The sequence below is a fragment of the Papilio polytes genome, unplaced genomic scaffold (genome assembly GCF_000836215.1).
Source record: "Papilio polytes unplaced genomic scaffold, Ppol_1.0 DF821289.1, whole genome shotgun sequence".
NCBI lineage: Eukaryota > Metazoa > Arthropoda > Insecta > Lepidoptera > Papilionidae > Papilio > Papilio polytes.
In genome coordinates, this window is record NW_013527915.1 from 2,511,145 (window position 1) to 2,512,266 (window position 1,122).

The following is a 1,122-nucleotide window of genomic DNA, read 5'->3' on the forward strand; positions in this document are numbered from 1 at the left end:
AACGCTAAGAGCACGTGCAAGCCAACCTGCGTGGAAGGATGCGCTTGTCCTACTGGACAGGTCAGTTAATCTACTGCTTAACTAAATTCGCAGTTAAGTCATTTAACTTATGTCTTAATATTGTTGATTACAATTAGGTTCTGGACAGCAGTAATGTGTGCGTACCTATCGCGCTGTGTCCCTGCTTCCATAAAGGCATGGAGTTCAAACCCGGATACAAAGAAGTGAGGGGCGGAAGACGGGAGCGCGAACTTTGGTAATTACATGCTTTCAATTGCATTAACAAAACAGATGTCTCTCTTATATGAGATTAGTATTCAATGAATTGTTTATAGTACATGTGTGGGTGCGAGATGGGACTGCGTGCCGGCGACTACCGAGGAGATCCTACGGTACCCGCCGGCTGAGGACCTGCGCAGCAACTGCAGCTCTTCACAGCACAAGGAGTTCACCACCTGCGAACTGGCGGAGCCACTCACCTGCAAGGTCAGTTGCGATTTCAGACAATTTACAACTTATATATACTTTTTATAAATATTAGTAGATTTTAGTTAATTCACTAATATCTATATTACCATTGATTAGAAATTCATACACCTAAGTAGCTAACTAGGCTGGCGCTTTCAATATGCCTAGTCAAATTTAAGAATGACGATGTTTATAATGTGACGGTGACATGACAACGCGATTATTTGCAATCATAAACCCTAAAAGAAATGAAATCATCAGTTTTTTTTAATTACAAATTCCTGTAACGAATTTAGTCATAAATCAGTAGATAAGAGTTCATTTGAAGGTTGTATTTGTTTGCAGAACATGCATCTTCCTCCTTTGACACGTGCGAGCGAGTGCCGGCCGGGCTGCCAGTGCAAGAAGGGCTTCGTGCTGGACACGGGGTCGGGCAAGTGCGTGCAGCCCACCAACTGCCCCTGCCACCACGGCGGCAGGAGCTACGCTGATGGGCAGAAGATGCAAGAAGAATGCAACACATGGTGAGTTAAATACATTAAAAATAGAATAATAAAGAAAGCGCCTGCAATTTTCTTCAACTTGAACTTGAAATGGTCGCATTGACACTTAAATTCTGTTTATTTTTTGGTAATGCCCAACTGAGTTATTTGG

The 1,122-nt window shown here is 42.8% G+C and overlaps 1 protein-coding gene across 1 annotated transcript in view; it reads left to right on the forward strand.

The window, feature by feature from the left end:
• The window catches only part of LOC106109092 (hemocytin-like), a gene marked incomplete at its 5' end in the record, with an annotated part of 24,525 nt that continues 23,403 nt past the window's right edge, over positions 1-1,122 (forward strand). Inside the window, 4 exons of the mRNA XM_013290494.1 lie at positions 1-60; positions 138-256; positions 336-486; positions 814-992. Coding sequence (XP_013145948.1) covers positions 1-60; positions 138-256; positions 336-486; positions 814-992 — 509 coding nt within the window. The remainder of the gene's footprint in view (positions 61-137; positions 257-335; positions 487-813; positions 993-1,122) is intronic.